This window comes from Phalacrocorax aristotelis, chromosome 3 (assembly GCF_949628215.1).
Source record: "Phalacrocorax aristotelis chromosome 3, bGulAri2.1, whole genome shotgun sequence".
Taxonomy (NCBI): domain Eukaryota; kingdom Metazoa; phylum Chordata; class Aves; order Suliformes; family Phalacrocoracidae; genus Phalacrocorax; species Phalacrocorax aristotelis.
Genome location: NC_134278.1, coordinates 24,347,321 through 24,364,585, shown reverse-complemented (window position 1 = coordinate 24,364,585; position 17,265 = coordinate 24,347,321). Strand labels below are relative to the sequence as shown.

Here is a 17,265-nt window from a genome sequence, read left to right as displayed (position 1 = left end):
GTTTGGACATATAAAATGTCTGTCAAGGGATTTAGTAGTGTTTATTGCTGGAAGTATTTATGGAGGTAAGCAGGCAAGCTAGGGAAGATCTGCCTAGAATAACTGAAATTACTGATCTTTATCTGAAGGTTACTACCACCAGCAGTGCAACATATTTTGGATGTTTGCTATGTCAGTGCAAGCATTGCCTGAATGAAGCTATGCTGGCTGACTTTGCACTGACTTATTTAGTTAGTACCCAGGAGACCTGTTACAACACTTCAATAGTGCAATGCTAACTTCCTGTTCTGGAAGGGTAATAAACAGCTGATAGCAGCAAGTTACCAAACTGTTCCCTCTACCTCTGCTTGAAGACATCTAAGTCAATAAATTCTGTAAGTTTTTATCTCATCTAAACCCCAAGATATTATTGAAAGGATGAATCAGGAGCCACTTACCATGGCTCTTTTCATGTATGCCTATTCATCTACTCCATTCAAGTCTTTTAAATTGACAATTTGTATTGACCTCATCAGAACATTTGCACAGATAGTCCAGTTGCCCTCCTAGGTATAGGGTAAAAATTAGTGTAGGTAAAATCCCAAATCTCCAGGAAAGTCAGTTAGAATCTGCTTGATGGTGATCAAATTATATTCTCCTATTAAAGATGCTACTGTATTTTTGACAATAAAGTCAATACTTTAGAAAGACAAGGATATATATTTGGAAATTGGTAAGGTGTTAATTTAGTAAAGCTAGAATTAGTGTTTCCACTCTTTGTAAGAATTCTTTTATGGTCAGACCAGCAATCTAAAACTGAAAATGTCATCAGAAAATATCATAATTGTTCCTACTGACAGAAATTATTATAACTGTAACCAGTTCCAACTTTACTTTTGTCTGTACTTTTGTTGTACATTGCTTTACTTTTGACTGCCAAATTTGACAGTAACAACAAGCTATGAAGTTGTCATTCTTTTGACATTTTTGTAATGGAAAATGCATACTTATATTGTGCCTACATTGTCTCTGTGCTTTGTAGCATCAGTTTGCCCATTAGGAATTTGTTTTCTTCTCTTCATGTTACAAAAAATAACTTCCAGACAGATTTCTCTTGCTTTTTAAGTCCTTGCAACATTCTTTATGGGTCTTTTTTTATCACTTTTAGACAGAGTCATGCAATTTCTGTAGACAGGATGGAAACATTATAGATAAAACTTACATTAATTGTAGAATGTTTAATTTTAAGGGTTACTAATGATAATTTCCTGTCTTTTTTTCCCCAGAACAAGACCAAAAGTACAGTATAATGGGTATGCTGGACATGAAAACAGTAATGGACAAGCTTCATTTGAAAATCCTATGTATGACACAAACTTAAAACCCACAGAGGCAAAGGCTGTGAGGTTTGATACGACTCTGAACACAGTTTGTACAGTGGTATAGCCTTCAGTGCCCAATATGACTGATTCATAGCCATACCTCTGATGGACAAGCAGTAATTCCTTTGGTGCCATATACCAGTTTCCCTTCTTCTCTTGGCTTTGCTGCTGTAATCTTTAACATCTTCTGTCAGCCTACATGCAGCTAAATTTTCTGGTAAAAATGTGTCAGTCTTCTGGGGATCAGACAAAGAATATTTTTTCATCTTAGAGTTGGAACAAAATGCCTGGCTGCATCTGCTTCAAATCAAGGCACACTTTAAGGAAGACTGCCCAGTCATGCCAGTTTGTCATATTTAATGCCTCAGACTTTCTTATTTGTATGTGGCTGGATGCCTTTCAATGCATTCTTCTGGGCACTTGGATAAATCCTATGAGTACTGTGACAAATGATAGCACCACAGATTATCCCCGGGAATATTCTGAAGAAATAAAGCTCTCTTGAAGGAGAAGACAACCTTCTGTGGGGTTGCATACACCGGCAAATGCTTTACCATTGAAATCTTGCTAAAATTAAAGAAACTTACAGTGTATCTCATACATAGGGTAGTTTGCCAATTTCCCAAACAGCCGTTATATTGCAAAATGTTAATGCACAATTTTTTGCACTAGAGTGTTATGGTTGACTGAGTAAGATACTGGTAAAAATATACAGGGTTTCTACACACTGTCCATTGTATATAGACATTGACTCATTCTTTGCCAAGCAAAACATTCCACAATAAATTTACTTGGAATACTAAATTATGAGTCCCACGCTTAGCACCAGTTAAAATCTAGTCTGATAGAGGACAATATTTCTTTTGTCAATTTTTGACTAAATTTCTTTGTACACATGATTACAAGTCACTGGAGACTTTCAGCCAAAACAAGAGCCCATTTCTAAGAAATTTTCATTGCCAGTATTGTTTTCTTCTGAAATTGGTCATCAATCACCATTGTCAGTATCATACTATTTAACAGCAGGGGGGTTAGCAGCTATTGCTGCTTGCCATGTACAAATGTGAATAGTAATTTATTTTAGATAGCTCATAAAGCCTGTGAGCCTGTGCTCATAATACAGTCTTCCCTTTTACATTTTTTTCCATTTTTTCTTGTAATATGACATCATTTTCTGATGTTACATGGAACTAAACCACATTACAGTAGCATATGTAAACCCAGTGCAAATTGCCTAGAACAAACTGTCGTTCAGTTTCTGCTTTGGACAAAGAGAAACATTCAACGATCTTTGCTTTCTGTTTCTTTTCAGATTTTTTAAACACACTGCTTACTGCTTTTGTACTTACACAGTTTGACAGAGAAAGTTTGATATTTGTAAATATGAATGGTTGAGTAAATCATTAACCTTTGCTTAGAATTACAGTTTTTATTGAATGAAAACAAACAAACAAAGAATCTAAAGATGCCATTGGGCAGATTAATTAAACTGAGTTTTAAAATTAGGAAATTACAGGAAATAATGAAGCAAAAACTGATTTCAGTCATACACATTGAGCTCAGAAACCAGGAAAGTTGCTTTGCTTTTCTTTAAAATTTGGGGTTGTTTTCTGTTCTTGTTGTCTTTTTTTAGTTTTCTGAATTTCAAACTGTCCTAATGTCCAGTTGATATCAAAAACTGTAGAAAAATGTTTCAGAACTCCATATGTGTGTAGGTCTGGTTGTTATACACAAAGCAAAAAGGTAATGTAAGCCCAATAACAGTTTTTTCAGCTAATGTTGCAGAACACAAAGAAAATTTCAAAGGTAACCCTTGGTCAGCTTAACAACTCTACATCTGTTAGATGAAAAATACCAGCAATATAATACAGTATTGTAGGGCCTCCAGCTGTTATATTCTTCATATGAGCAAGAAACTCTGAAGAAAATTTAATAAATAATCCTTTCCAGTCAGTTCCTTGTTCATTTTGTTAGTAGTTTTTGGCTTTCTTTTTTGTTTGTTTCTGAAGTTTTTGTTCAGTAAGTTTCATTTATCGGTCACATCTCAGAACCCTTCACATTTCCTGAGAAAGAACAAAGTTATCAGATCAAAGTTGTTGTCTTGATCCTCCCCCACATAGAGGAAGTTGCTCTGCAAATGAAGAGCTTCTGTAGGAACAGTGGGCCAGGAGGGAAGCTGTTGTGTGATTAAAGTTTTTGACAGGTGTTCAGAATTGACATTACTGCTTTGGAAGTCCTTCTGTAGTGGCGACGGCAGGAAAAAAAAAAAGGATTATTGAAAACAAGTGCAAAATTCTAGCTAAGTAGCTATTATTGATGCCTTCTACTTCTGCCCTTACAGTGTATTCTTCAGTAACCTGTATTGCTATGACCACCCAAGAATATGTTGGATGTAAGGTCACAGAAAAGAGAATAGTTATTTGATCTTTTGTGTTAGAGAACACAGATCCTGCGAAACCTTTATCCATTCGTTCATTTTGGGGAGGTTATGTAAGGAATGTTTATCCGAAGTGAGTGCTCTTTCATCACAGACACTAAAAATTGGGGCACACTGACAAATTATCCTAAGATGTTGGTTTGGAGTATTGATTAAACAGGAGCTTCAGACTGAAACCCAAGTAAAGGAAAGCTCTCTAAGTTTTATCAGTTCTACCCACATCCTTCAAATGCCTCTCCTTCTCCGCTATGTTTGAGTCTTCTGTTCGGATTGGATCTCTTTCTCCTGAAGTTATTTTACAGAGGGCTGTGTATGCATGCACGTATATATGGTGCTTCATCAGAATAAGACTCTTATAATGTTGTGCAGTGGCCAGGTAATGGCAGCCAGGAAATATGCTTGCTGAGATGTATGCAGAAGACTTTTCCCCCAGTGTTGACCAGATCATTATGATGGGCTAATAATACATGCTATATGTTTTTTTTAAAAAAAACAGGTTATGTGCTTCAAAGCTGTTAAAAACTGCTGCTTGTATCACACATCTTGCCTTTCTCCAGGCTAGCTGCAATAATTTTTTTTCTTGTGTAAAATATTTTGTAAACAAAGAAAAGCTGTTATTAAAAAAGAAAAAAAGTGGGAGGGTGGGGGGTGGGGTGGGGAAAAACACCGGCATTATGATCAAGTCAATCTAATTTTCATTCCCAGTATTTCATTCTGCCATTTCACTACATGCTGCTGTGACATGAAGTAGGTGCAAAAGAACTTTTTGTACAGAGATATATTTTTTATGAAGAATTTGTAAAATTATTAAATATGATGTACTTTTTTGATTAATGTAGGTAAATTGTTAAAAATAAATGTTTTTACAATACAAAAAAATTGTAATTTTCCCAATAATGTAAAATTTACCATCTTTAGCTGATTTTCAGTTCTGGTCCTATTACACATGTATTAATATTAAAGTGGCCTGTTAAAAATAAACAGTATTCTCTTTCGCAAAAAAATAAATACTATAAAAGATTGTAATATAGCCTGTGCAATGCCACCTACCTTGAAAGCAAAATCAGAATTCTAATTAAATATTTAATTTTAGATTTTCATCTTTTGTGTGACCTATTCTTATCAACTTTTTTCCTTCTATTTACTTTTATGCTTTTAAAACTGAGATATTGATTTTTCATTACATTAGATTCGTCAGTAGATTCTTAATCTTGTCATTTTAATTTCCCAAGCATTTTGTAACCTGACAAAAATTTTCAGGTGCTGTGTAATGAGATAGGATCTACCTCCTGTTATCTTACACTTATTCAGATTTTCAAATGGGACTTAGGGTCCCAGATAATTTGATTGTTTGGTAAAAAATAACCTGTTTATTCTTCCACAAGCCTGCATCCTACCTGTGGAACTGATGGATCACATGGAGCCAGAGGTATTTCCAATTCTAACACCTGAGAGCTGGTTCTGCAGTCACTTAGATGTATACAATTCTGCTGAAATGAAAATGCTTACATACATAAAGATAGGCACATATATTTGTGTTTTCAGGATCAAGACCTAAAATTCTAAACTTCTTTTTTTTAAATGATTTTACTCTGTATTAATGTAAAAGATTTATTGATTTACCTGTTGACAGCTTAAGAATGAATGAGTCAGGCTTCAAGAATATTCTACCCATAATTCCTTGGGGATCAGTGGTAGTATACGGCTGTGGTTCACTTTTAGAAGAAACTAAGCTATGTGCATGTCCTTGCTTCCTTTCTCATCTTCACAATCCTTCTGGTAATATGATATCTTATAGACTGTTGTTAAAAGTTCTCATCTCTCAAAATGATTTGACTTTCCTTCTGACACTAAGCTATAAACTAAAATCACTAATACTATCAATGCAGATATTGAGGCATTATCTGACAGGGAGTCATGATTTTTATCTCTTATCACAAAAAATAGTCTACCATACGCTAAACAGGTGAACTATTGGTCTTTTCACAGTTGCCCAACTGCAGTGCCAGCTTTTGAAAATTATTTCCCCTTATGATCTATTGAAAAATGTAACATGGTGTATTTAATTTCAGATTCTGGACAAAACATTTATAGAAAAATCTTTTCTGCACCTGAAGATACAGTTATCTAAGGGCCACTCTCAGCTGAATCTGTAAAAAACAAAAATGTTTGGTTTTCAGGTGGCATCTGCTAGCTCTGTAGCAGCAGTGAGGTTATAAACAGTATCAAATGAATAGCATACCTATTGGTATGATTCACTCAAAATGGAAAATTCTTTTTTTAAAGCTGCTTTTAATTTCAGACTCCAGTAAACTACATTAAAAACACTACTACCTGCTTTAGCATGAGTACTAACTCGAAACCACAGGAGCTTGAACATATATGGCTGAATGCTTGCGAGAACAGAAGCCAGAAGGTGGAAGAGGAAGACGTCTTCTGCAGAATACTGCCTTTAAACAAGTAGAAAAATTTACTTTTAAGCTTGTTTCTGTAATGCATAAGAAGAAAAAAGACAGTAATTCTTTAGGGATCCATCCCAGAGGCCTTTACATTTTTTTTAGAGTCAACAGGAAAGCAGTATTACAGTTTCAAAACCTTGTCAATGACAGTCTTCTAACACTAAATGCTTCCCACCAAGGAGCACAAGATTGTAGTCTTGATCTCACTATGTCAGATTAAAAAAAAAATAATCAAATAATACCTGATATATTCAGGTGATTAGTTATCAGGACTTGATTATATATGGTATAAAGAAGTAACAGTTGCTAAACAGTTATATTTGTTTACATATGTAGTAAATATGTAGAAATGTGAATATGCCTGGAGCATAAACCACAAGGGAACTTGGATGCAGCTTTACAGTGTTACGAGTGTGTTCGTTGCTGGGCAGAAGATTCAGCATCAAGATGTGTGCCTACAGTCCATGAAGAAATTATGAGAGAGGTAAGAATTTGCACGTAAGATTCACAGAGGTCAGCAAGCTGAGTGGAGCTACCTATACTACTCAGAGAAATACTAAGGCAAGAGGAATGCTTAAGCATCTCACTCTTGGCCTGAAGAACATAAATTGTTCCACTAGGATTCACAACTGAAATCTCTCAAAGTTGGGCGGATTAGTCATATCAGGGTATTTTTTGTGTTGGTTTTTTTTTTGTTGTTGTTGTTGTTGTTGTGTGTTTTTTTTGTTTTGTTTTGTTTTGTTTTGTTTTTTGTTTTTTTTTTGCCAGGAAGCCCCAAGAGCAGTGGATAGTTAGTATTCCTTTTCCCTCCTATACCCAATAGTGTACTGGTCAGGGTGATCAAATCAGATGTGGAAGATCAGAGTTCAGATAGCTTCTTTAGCCTAAGGAGGAATACCAGGTTGTTAACCATAAAGAAGTTTGCTATAAGCACTCAGCTGTTGAAAACAGGTTCTGGGAAATTATCATTACCTCTTTCTCCTTGCAGTGCAGTATTTGACCTAGTAAAAATTTCCAAGAATTCCCTTTGGTTCATGGCTTGCAGACAAAATATGTAGGGAGCATTCCTAGTTTGAGAACCCTTTAACCATGGTGTAGATAATGTGCCACAAAGAGGAAACTTATGTCCCTGGAGATGTTGACAGGAAAAAACACTAATACTTGAGTTGGGTTGAAGATCAAACAGCAGCTGGAGGAGGGTTTTGAGGATACAAATTTTGAACTCAGGAAACAAATGCCAAATAGAAAACAAAAACCTCTTTGTATCTTGGTGCACAAAAGTTTGAGTTTACCCATGCTGTGAAAGAACCTAAGTAAAATTTGCTTAGAGGAAAAGATTAGACATAAATGCAAACAAACAAACAATGCCCGAATCAAATCTCTTTAAGAATAATTTAACATTTTCTAAAATGAAAAACTCCTTAAGGACCCTTTAAATTAACAGTTCAGACACCAGACTGGCTTAGCAATGAAATGCTGTTGTAAATAATATTAGAAGTATATTCGAAGTAATTCAAGATTGAAAAAATCTAAGTATCAGTTGAAAAGATGGACACAGGTAGCAATAAAAATAAGATTATAGACAGAAATTTGTTAAAGGAAAATAAAGATATCAGAAAAAAAAACTATAGATGCTGCTTCTTGGGATGATAAGGGAATTTTTTAAAAAATGTGAAGAATGAGAAAGATTTGGGTAAGGAAATACTTATTAAGTGCCGTGAATGGAGATGGTTAGAAAACAAGAATGACATAAGTATTTGATAGAATTTTTCACCTTGGGTTTTGTAATTGGAAAGAGGTAATATTAGATATTCACTTAGAGATGACATAATACTAGCTAGGCTACTTGTAAATAGGAAGGATTTAAGCAACAATTGGTAGACATAAACATTTTTTAAAAATCAGAAACAACACAGAACTTCTCCCTGGTACTTCTGAAGAAATAATCTGAGTAGCCCTTGACCATGAAATAATTTTGAGTCTGTCTTGGAAAATAAAGGAAATGTCAGAAGGCTGGAGAAGTGTAATTATTGCACTAAAAATAATAATAATACTAAAAAAGACCAAACAAAGGACCATTTATCCTAATATTAAAATTTGAGGGGAAAAAAAGAAATCTGATTGAGATCCTTTTGATAGAAAATAAAACGACAGGATAGAGTTAAAATCTAGTCAACAGATTTTAGAAGGAATGGTTCTTGTCACCAAAATCTCATTTAATTCTTGAAAGCCTGATTGATAAGATAACTACTTCTGCATTAAATTAAAAAAGAGACAACTGATTTAGTAGCACACAATAATTAACAAATTGAAATAGAGAACATCAGTAATTACACAAGAAGTTGATTAAGAAATAGCTGTCAAGCAGACAATAGGGAATTATCACTGAAAAAGGGGATGCTGGAAAAAGTCCATTGCTCTGCTGCTAGGCCTGATGTTGCTCACTAGTGACATGTAAAAAAGGACAACCCTTTCTGAAAAAAAATATAGGTAATAGAATTGACTGAAGGATGAATAATGATGATGAAAAAAGTAACTTGGAACTATTTGGTCTGGTAGGTAGGTCAAGTCTATTTAAATATAGTGGTTTTTATGTAGCCTCAAGAGTAGTTGAAAATAAGAAATTAGGATATTGAGGCCGTATTTATAAAATGGATATTAGATCCTAAAAAGCTGTATCTCTGAAAAGGATTTACAAGCATGTTAACTGTGATGCTGTGGCAAAATATGAGGTATTGAATCACTGGATATAAAACAGGAGTACTGAACAGGAATAGAGAAGTGATTTTTAGCCTCACTGTGTATGAAGATGTATGAGATTCTGCATATATTTCAGCAGTTCTTTTTGGAAATAGGATGTCAGAAAAAATTTGAGAGAGTGTACAACAACATCAAATGTGATTTAAGGTCTAGAATAAATACCTTCAACAAGAAATTAAATTTGTGTAATCAAAAAGAAGATAAACTGTGGAACCTGATTACAGTGTACTACACTACATTCATGGGATTACTAAACTGCCCTATCATTTAATGAAAAAAGGCGTGACAGAAACCTTAGTAGACTTGAAATTTTAGCCAGACAAATTAAAAGGGAAAATTAGGCACACACATTTATGAGTGAAGAAATAAACCTATGAATTAATTTACCAGAAGTAATTTTATGTTTGCTATCTGTTCATTCCATCAACTTAACCCTGGATGTTTTCATGTAAGATAGGCGTTACTTCTACGTTACAGATCTAGTGGTTCTTTAATGTTTCAGGTCTCTAAATAAAAATAAATAAATAAAAGCAAAAGAAAAAATAACTTAACCTGGGATCTATAAAACATAAGGTACTTAACATGGCTTTTAAAAGCCTCATTCCAAAAATCTAAATAATGCATCTGCCACCTTACTGTATTGAGTTATGTCAATACCAGCAAATTAAACACCCTTCCATTGAGGGCAGTTATCACAGATCAGCCCACATCCACACTAAAGATCTCTTTTAGATTCCAAAACAAGGTGACCATATTAACCATAACAACTGGAAAGGTTCACTGGCTTATACTTGTGAAATATTTGGGAGAGCACTAGTTGACCTAGACCAAAGCATAATGGAGACCATTCTTACTGCTTTCAGTATAAACAAACAAACTCTGGTGCTCAGGAACATTCTCTGTCACTGCTATATTTTCTAGTATAACTACAGTCTTGAAAGTATAACTTACAGACTTGAGAGGCTCTAAATGCTGAATTATCAAGAACGCTCATCAAAAGGAGCTCTAGTGTTATCCTGTTATAAAGGCCAATGACCATCTTATTTGAGAACTGTGATTAAAATAGAATAGATGCTGCAAATTTGATTAGGAACTCTTTCCTTTCATTGTGTAATAAACATGGGCAGAATATGTCTAACAGACTGAAGTTTTTGAAATATTTCACGGAAGATCATGCACTTATTTTAGAAAGGTAACCAAGCTTAGTTATAAGCTAGGTGAGAAGCTGCTCATTTTAATATGGCTCTAGATAAGGCCAAAACCCAAACGTGGCCAGCTGAGGCACTGTAAGGGAGTACTGAAGGGAGATGTAGTATGTCTGTGTCTCCATATATGTGGTATCTGAGTGGAGGCTGTTGGGGCAGTGGGGAGACCATCTTGGACTTAGCGCAGTTCTACTGAAGTCCTTTAATAGCACTTTCCCTGTATACATCCTGACTATCCCTATAATATACACATAACTAAGTTAAACAGTTCAGGAATCTAGGCTGAAAGAAAAGCAGTACAATATATCTTGCATCTTGTATCCATATGGTTAAATTTCCCACCTTCCAAAAAAAGATAGACATATCTAATAGTCTGTTGGGAAAGGTCCCTGTCATTGTCCCCTAGGCTCAATCTAGACAAGGTTTAGCAGAATGGTGAGGAAGAAAGTGCGCTCCATCTGGCAATATGGAGGAAGCTGGGTGTTGATCTAGGTCATTAGGTAGGGAAATAGGTTCAGGGAAGGAAGCAAGGAAATGTGAATCAGAAGAGATGTGCATGAGGAAGAGTCTTATATTATTCATCTCAGGGTTTCCACAGGATTCAGCACTTTTACTGGGACATGGTTGTTATGTCCGTCAGGGTGTACCGCACGTAGATCTACTTCTACAGCAGTAATCCATAGATGAGCATACCAATGCAGGTAATTCACAGGCAGCAGACCTGGCTGACTTATTCGTAGGCAACAGCATGGTAGTATTGCAACCTGATGTAGAGATCCCTCCACTTACCTGAAGAGTATTCACCTCTATCCCAGATGCACTCGAAGTGACATAAGACACTGGATTCATGCTCATGCAAATTGGCTTGCAATAACTACGAAAAGACACTAACAAGGATTAATATGTTATGTCTGATATGCTTCTTTCACAGAGACATCTGAAGACGAAGTCTTGGTCACAAGAAAGGGTTGACCTGAGGAACTATGCAGAGACAGGTTGGGTTGTCAGCCACTAATGTGCTGATTTTGACTGCGGTAGAGTTAATTTTCTTCACAGTAGATAGTATGGGTCTATATTTTGGATTTGTGCTGAAAACAGTGTTGATAATACAGAGATGTTTTAGTTATTGCTGAGCTGTGCTTACACAGAGTCAAAGTCTTTTCTGCTCCTCATACCACCCACCTGCAAGTAGGCTGGGGGTGCACAAAAACTTGGGAGGGGACACAGCTGGGACAGCTGACTGCAGCTGACCAAAGAGATATTCCATATCATATGGTATCATGCTCAGCATTAAAACTAGAGGGAAGGTTGGCCAGGGAGCCACTGCTCGGGGACTGGGTGGGCAATGCTTTATTGGTGGTAAGCAATTGTCTTCATTCACATTGCTTGTCTGTCTTGGGTTTTATTTCTTTCTCTTTGTTATTTTCCTTTTCATTACAATATTATTATTATATTTTATCACAATTGTTAAACTTTTCTTATCCCAACCCACGAATTTTCTCACTTTTACCTTTCCAATTCTCTCCCCCCTTACCTGCTGCATGGGGCAGTGAGCAAGCGGCTGTGTGGTGCTTAGTTGCTGGCTGGGGTTAAATCATGACCACTGGTCATGTAACTAAAAAGACTTTTGAAGGGACAGAAGGATGAGGCCCTCTTTAGAGCCATCTGGAAGTGGAGCAATACTCAGGAGAAGTGACAAGGGGTCAACGGTCAGTCCTGATGGTCTTTGTTGATAGAGTCATATGGAAGTCAAGGTGGAGGATTGAACCAAGAAGCATGAGGACAAGATTCTTCAGAAACCCTTTGGTTTGGAAGGGCTCAGTGAAGAAACTCCAGGAGCTCCTGAATCGCTCAGAGAGATAGCTTGGGAACCCTCAAAACTGTCAGGTTTATGCTGCTCATCATGACATTGGAGAGAAAATGAAATGGACAAATAGGAGTTCAATTCCCCTTCTCTCCACCACCACTGTCTTTTTCTGGTGCATGATATTTGGCTTTTGTTTGTTTTCTGAGTATTAGGCTTTCTAGTTATCCATATACACCCACTTAATCCCATTCTTTTTTCCTCTTTTCCCCCTCCTTTCCCTGTAACTCACACTCTAGTTTGCTATGACTTTATAAATAAAAATTTTAATTCATAAAGGTTTTGCTTGTGACTTTTCATTTCAGGGAACAGCAAAATCTGGTGAAGGTGAGAGGTGTTTCTGAGTGGCTGGGAGGGCAGTTTCAGACCCTGATGTATTTAGGCCAGGGTTAAGAATAAGCAAAGGGACAGGGTCAAATAGGTTGGCAGTGGCTCTGTGTGTGAGGAAAGTAAAGGGAAGGTGAACAGTTTCATTTATTTGGGGGGTGGTGGTGTCTGTGGGGTGGTTATTTGTTGCTTTTAACTACTACTATGATGTAGCAGGCTTGGTGGACTGCAGCTATTGTGCTTGTGAGGGTTGTGACTGAAGTAGCTGTATAACCTGGCTATGGAGAGGATAAGTTGGAGACTGCCCTCAGTTGGAGACTGAGCTCCCAAGTGCTCTCTCTGGGAGGGAGAAGGATGCTGCCCTGGTCTTTGTATGAGTCTCAAAGACTCATACATAATGTCTGCAGTCAGTATAGCAGGATATCTTGTCCATCAGTCTTCCCCAGTGCTACACAAAGGCCTGTGAAATGAGAGAAATGTAGTCCTTATGGTGAAAATATTGCCAGGAGTCCTGCAGGGGGAGCAATGAACAGAGGGAATTCCAGTCTATGACAGGGTGAATCTCCCTAAAGAACTTTCCCACCTGCCTTGCCTCCTCCATCCCAGGCCCTGCATATGCTGGGTAGTTGCACAGCATCCATAACCTTGCATAGGATACGGATCAAGAAGGTGATGTATGATTTCTGCACCCTTACTGTTATTCCGATCGTAATTTTCTAAGTGTTTGCATAGTGACCAGTCACTGTCAGAGGTAGCACAGGTAGAGAATGGCAAGTGTCTTCACCTGGTTGCTTACCTGTGGTACTGTGGAAGTGGATGAACTGCACAATCTCCCTTAGGAGAGCAGTGCAGCATGTCTTCAAATATAGACCCACAGTGACTGTCATTACTGTCAGTATTAACCAGGTACTTTGGGCTAAAGCTCAAGATTTGCAACACCTGATGCTGTTGACTCAGGATCTGGTGCCTGGCAGAGGTCCTTTTCTCTTCCTGTACTTCCTGCCTGATTTCCAGACTCTGTGCAGTGCAGTGTGGTAGTGAGTGGTGGCTCTGCTCATCTGCCCATCTTTAAGGGCGAGAACAATTCACAGTAGTCACAAGAAGGTATCAGAGAGAAGGTATCAAAGGCTGTCTGACATACACAAAAGTGGGAAAAAATAGGCTTCTTGTGCCTGAGTTATACCATTGATAGCATAACAATGCAACAGAGACTGCCATTTGAGGAACATGGAGCACAAAACTTCTTTTATATTATGATGACATGGAATACAAAGCATAGGAAAGATGAGAGATGGCATATCACAGAATCACAGCATGGTTGAAGTTGGAAGGGAGCTTTGGAGGTCTTCTAGTCCAATCCCCTGCTCAAGCAGGGTCACCTAAAGCCAGTTACCGAGGACCATGTCCAGATGGCTTTTGAATATCTCTGAAGATGGAGACTCCACTCTGGGCAACTTGTTCTAGTGCTCGGTCACCCTCAGAGTAAACCATCCTTTCCTGATATTCAGATGGTGCCTCCTGTGTTTCAGTTTGTGCCCATTGCCTCTTGTCCTGTCTATAGCTTCTCTATGGGTACTTGTGGGACACAGTCTCAAAAGCCTTACTGAATGCAAGGTGGATGCAGTCCACTGCTCTCCCTCATCTGCCAAGTCAGTAATTTCGTCATAGAAGCTTGTCAGGTTGGTCAAGCATGACTTCCCTGTTGTGACTCCATACTGACTACTCCAATCACTTTCCTGTCCTTCCTGTGCCTGGGAATGTTTTCTGGGATTAGTTGTTCCATCATTCTGTTTCAATACTGTCTTAGAAAAAAAATGTATTAGTAACCCTTCCTTTGTCCTCTAAGGCCTTAACCTATGTCTTTCTTATTTCTACTTTCTTTGAAATCTAAAGGATAATGAGAAAATGACAGCCCTTCGTTTCTCAAATAGCTCAGTACTGTGTCTTCTCAACCAAGTTCACTCTCTATTGTATTTTTTTTTCATATCAATAACTTGCTCAAGTTAAGTGACATTCACTTAATAACTTTCACTCAAAGAAAGCATTTATGTGTGTGCACTCATTATCTCTTGCTCTCTATCCCACACACAGACACACACGCACATTTACTTTGCATTTTCTTTAGAGAAAAAAATCTAAATATTCTTCCTTCTTCCTGTGAAATCACATAGTAGCTGCAAAACATATATGCTGGCAGTAAGGAAGTAAATCAATTTTTTTACAGCTATAAAAACTATCCATTACAAAACAGATATATTTTTTCTACTCAGCAATATTTTTCTTTTTAATAAATTACATTTAATGACAACTTCTATTTGCCCCCCCAAAAAAATTAATCTTAAGTTTTCCTTGGAGGAGGTCCATCAAGTAGTCTATAGTAAATATCTTATTGCCTCATTTGCTCCTTCTGGAATACTTTTTCTGAGTACCTTAATTATAACTGTTTTTAAAGTTTATTCCTAATGCCAGGAGTTGGATGACAAATTGTATGCAAAGAAAATCCACTTCCCCATAGTCTTGCTTACTTTTCTTCCAGTCATGCTTTTTCTTCAATGAATCATTTCTTTTCAAGAAACTAAACTTCTATTATACTGCTGTTGCTCATATTCCAACTGTTGGCAAAATGCTTAAGCAAGACTTAAGAAATTAGCATATTTTGATAAAGATTCAAACCTTTCCTGAGCAAGGTATCATGTGTTTTTACTTACTTTTTTTTTTTTAAGTAACTAAGTTCTATTTTCATGTGAGGCTAGTGAAAATATGTCCATATCCATACAGGATGTATGGAGGATAATATCTCAAGCCCTGCTGATGTATATATGTTAAATCCAGAGAATGACAGACTCATGCAGGTTGAAGGAGATCCCAGAAGCCATCCAATCCAACCTCCAGCTTAAAGCAAGGCCAGTTAGAGCATGCTCAGGGCCAGGGCCAGTTGGGTTTTGAATATCTGCAAGAATGGATATTTCGCAGACTCTCTGGGAACTGGTTCCAGTGTCATGCTGGTCCTCACACTGGATCAGAATTTCCCATATTCCAATTTATGTCTGTTGTCTCTCCTCCTACCACTGTGAGAAGAGTGTGGTTCTGTCTTCTCTACACCCTCCCATTAGCTGATTATAGATAGCAGAGAGACCTCCCTTTTAACTTCTTTTAAGGCTCTTTAGTTCTCCTAACCTCTGCTCATGTGTGATATGTTCCAGATAGTTGCAGAAAGCAAAACAAAAAGGTTTCACCTATGCTAATAAGGAAAACTACCAGACTACTCTCTGGTCCTGAGGATAAGATGTTGTAGCAGGGACTGTACCTGTATAGCCGGAAATCAGAGAAGAAAATTCAAATCTGAGTTTAAGAGGGAAAGAAACAGATATATAGCATTGCCTTAAGAATTCCTTTCAAAAATGATAAGCTAATTTAGTGCTAACACAAATCCACTTGTGAACCAGGGATCATTCAGAAACAATAAGACTTTAAAAGACTATTCCTAGTTCAAAATATTTCTGGTCTTTAGTTATAGTGCTTTTTTTTTGGCAGGTGCATTAAATGGTAGTCTGTTGAGTCCATTGCTTAATTTCTTACAGATCTCTTGCAAGTAGTATTTTTACACCCAGAACCGAAGATGATTTTAAAGGTCATGTTAAACTCAACCACTAATCAACACAAACCCAGCAATGTCTAATATTTAGCACACTTGTTGTGTTTGCTTTCAGGTTTTCCATAAATACCTACACTAACAAACTGGTATTTCACAGACTGACATTTTCATGAAATACTGCAGTTGATGAAGGAGAGAAGCTACTGTATGTACTGTACAAATCTTGTGACATACACTAATCACCACAGACAATAGAGAAAACCCTTTCAATTGTAGAAATCTTCAGAGCACAGCAATCTTTACGGTCTCTTTACTTTTAATTATTTTTACTCACACTCCATAGGTTTCAATTTCTGGTTCTTTCAGTTCTTCATGTGCTCTCTGCTTTGTTATATGGAATCTATATAAAGTTACTAAATTTGGTAGCAGAAATATTTCACCTTCAGATATAGTCTATCTTTCTTTCAGTAATAAGGAATAAATCTTCACTCTATTTGGGGGAAGTTTTACAAGAAAGGAGTTACTGTAAAATATTTAATATAGACTTGTACCTTTCCGGTTTTTAGTTAAGTGGCTGGGCCATAGTTATAGACATCTTACCTTTACTTTTAAGAATAATATGTTTTTGTGAGAATACTAAGTTTTTGTCCTCAGAAGACAGTTTACTTTGTGTTAAGCTCTTCCATCAAACAGATTATTTTCTGTTGCTAGCAACAGCTTTGCTGACAGCCTAAGCCGAGCCAGGCATCTCTGACAAGAGACAAAAAAGCCTCCATGACTATTATACTGTCAATTTCCTAGCCACTTCAAGCAATTCATTTTGAGGACTTTTTGACTATATTTATCTAAAGCTATTTCTTCTTATTTTTCTTTGTAATATACATTCATTTATTCTTATGTCACATTTTGGAACATGTCTTGCAATGCAGAAACATCAGGCAGCTTGATTTACTGCTGACAGGCCTTCTATGCAGTTTATGACTGAAGCAAGATTTTTTTCCCTACCCTATTCATAAGATTTATATGCCAGTGTCATGAGAATGACCCACAAGCTGGTTTTATTCTTCAAAAAAATTACTGATCTGTGTATGAAAGTAATATTTTGGAACTGGAAAATTTTAACATTTTTAAGTGTCATTTTGAAAATATGGTAAAAACTTGTCACCAGAGATAAAACTAGATTTAGACAGTACTAATCCAGAAGAGATTTTAAAATTAATATGCTTAACTAGCAATATTTTCCTATAAGTGTTAGTC

The 17,265-nt window shown here is 36.8% G+C and overlaps 1 protein-coding gene across 1 annotated transcript in view; it reads left to right on the top strand.

Annotated features, from left to right (window-relative positions):
- CSMD1 (CUB and Sushi multiple domains 1) overlaps positions 1 to 4,430 on the top strand; it is a 1,237,849-nt gene extending 1,233,419 nt beyond the window's left edge. The window contains exon 70 of the mRNA XM_075086937.1: positions 1,266 to 4,430. Coding sequence (XP_074943038.1) covers positions 1,266 to 1,425 — 160 coding nt within the window. The 3' untranslated portion in view covers positions 1,426 to 4,430. The remainder of the gene's footprint in view (positions 1 to 1,265) is intronic.
- Positions 4,431 to 17,265: the final 12,835 nt, after the last annotated feature.